Here is a 1,103-nt window from a genome sequence, read left to right as displayed (position 1 = left end):
CTACACTTTGTGGAGAAACTATCGTTCGCATCAAGATGGTTTAATCAGAAGCAGTGAAGTCTTCGCCAGTGGGCATATCCACGCCTTCCAAGACCTTCTTCACGGCCTCGGTCACTTCGTCAATGCGTTCAAAGTTCCTCCGCAGTTTCTCGTTGGCTGCCTTGACCAACCAGTCCGCTGCTGGACCGGTGTATCTGTCGTTGGATAATATGCACATGCTCGACCACATGTGTATGAAAATTTCGAGAAAATTTTCGGTGGTTTTATACACTTCTACCCGAAATCGCATATGAGGAAATTCTTGAGCCCGGTTGAGGAAAGCGATCATATTTTCCAACAGTATGTAGTAATGACACTAATTCGACAAAAGTGTGGTATGTCCTACAGGTCCTGGCCTTGGACTCGAATGGGAGCATCGATGCGATCCTCCCCTTCAACAGCAATGAGAACCTTCTTACAGTCTTCAGGGGAGCTCGCCTGAGTTTATTGATATATGACTTAGTCCTATAGCCTCCTGTCCTACCTGAATACTGCGTATCATACTAAGAGGTAAAACAGTGCGGAAACCCCTAACGAGTTTCATCGCAGTCTCCAGAGAACTGCAGGCGACATGAAGAATGATCGGTTCGAACTGATGACAAAGGCTGCGCACAGCGAAGATTTTGGATACCCTACTACCTTAAGCCACAGGAAGGGTTCCTCTTCGGGGGTTGGCAGATTGTGTAGGTAATCGGAAGGGACGTAGTCGTGGGATATGCCGTATCGGTGCATAAAATGCCCATCGGTTTTACTCTGTGTTGACTCTCCAGCCCAGACCTGAACAACAGGAGTTGACCTAATGCGTATACTCGGAGCTCACCTGGACCCGCCCACTGCAGCTGCTAGTGGTATAGTAATCATCACTGGAGTTGATGAGATCACAAAGAGGTATTGTCGCTGCATCCCAGGAGCCCTTGGACGACTTGTCAGCTTTCGTCAAGGCATTCTTCTTCTGGTTCAGGAACTGTTTTACGGTGTAAGGCGACTGCTTTTTGGACATCATGAACAACTCACTGAGCACTATTACTGATGAAGTAGCCACTTACATATAGCGAGCACAGTCT

At 47.7% G+C, this 1,103-nt stretch overlaps 1 protein-coding gene across 1 annotated transcript; it reads right to left on the bottom strand.

The window, feature by feature from the left end:
• Positions 1 to 40: 40 nt before the first annotated feature.
• Pmar_PMAR012968 (conserved hypothetical protein) lies at positions 41 to 1,039 on the bottom strand (the record flags this gene model as incomplete). The annotated part of the gene is made up of 5 exons (XM_002769046.1): positions 41 to 194; positions 386 to 477; positions 524 to 631; positions 679 to 816; positions 860 to 1,039. The coding sequence occupies 5 exons, from the start codon at positions 1,037 to 1,039 to the stop codon at positions 41 to 43; spliced, it is 672 nt and encodes a 223-aa protein (XP_002769092.1).
• Positions 1,040 to 1,103: the final 64 nt, after the last annotated feature.

This window comes from Perkinsus marinus, assembly GCF_000006405.1.
Source record: "Perkinsus marinus ATCC 50983 genomic scaffold scf_1104296966614, whole genome shotgun sequence".
Taxonomy (NCBI): domain Eukaryota; phylum Perkinsozoa; order Perkinsida; family Perkinsidae; genus Perkinsus; species Perkinsus marinus.
Note: the sequence above shows the minus strand (reverse complement) of the source record. Positions and strands in the feature narration are given on the sequence as shown.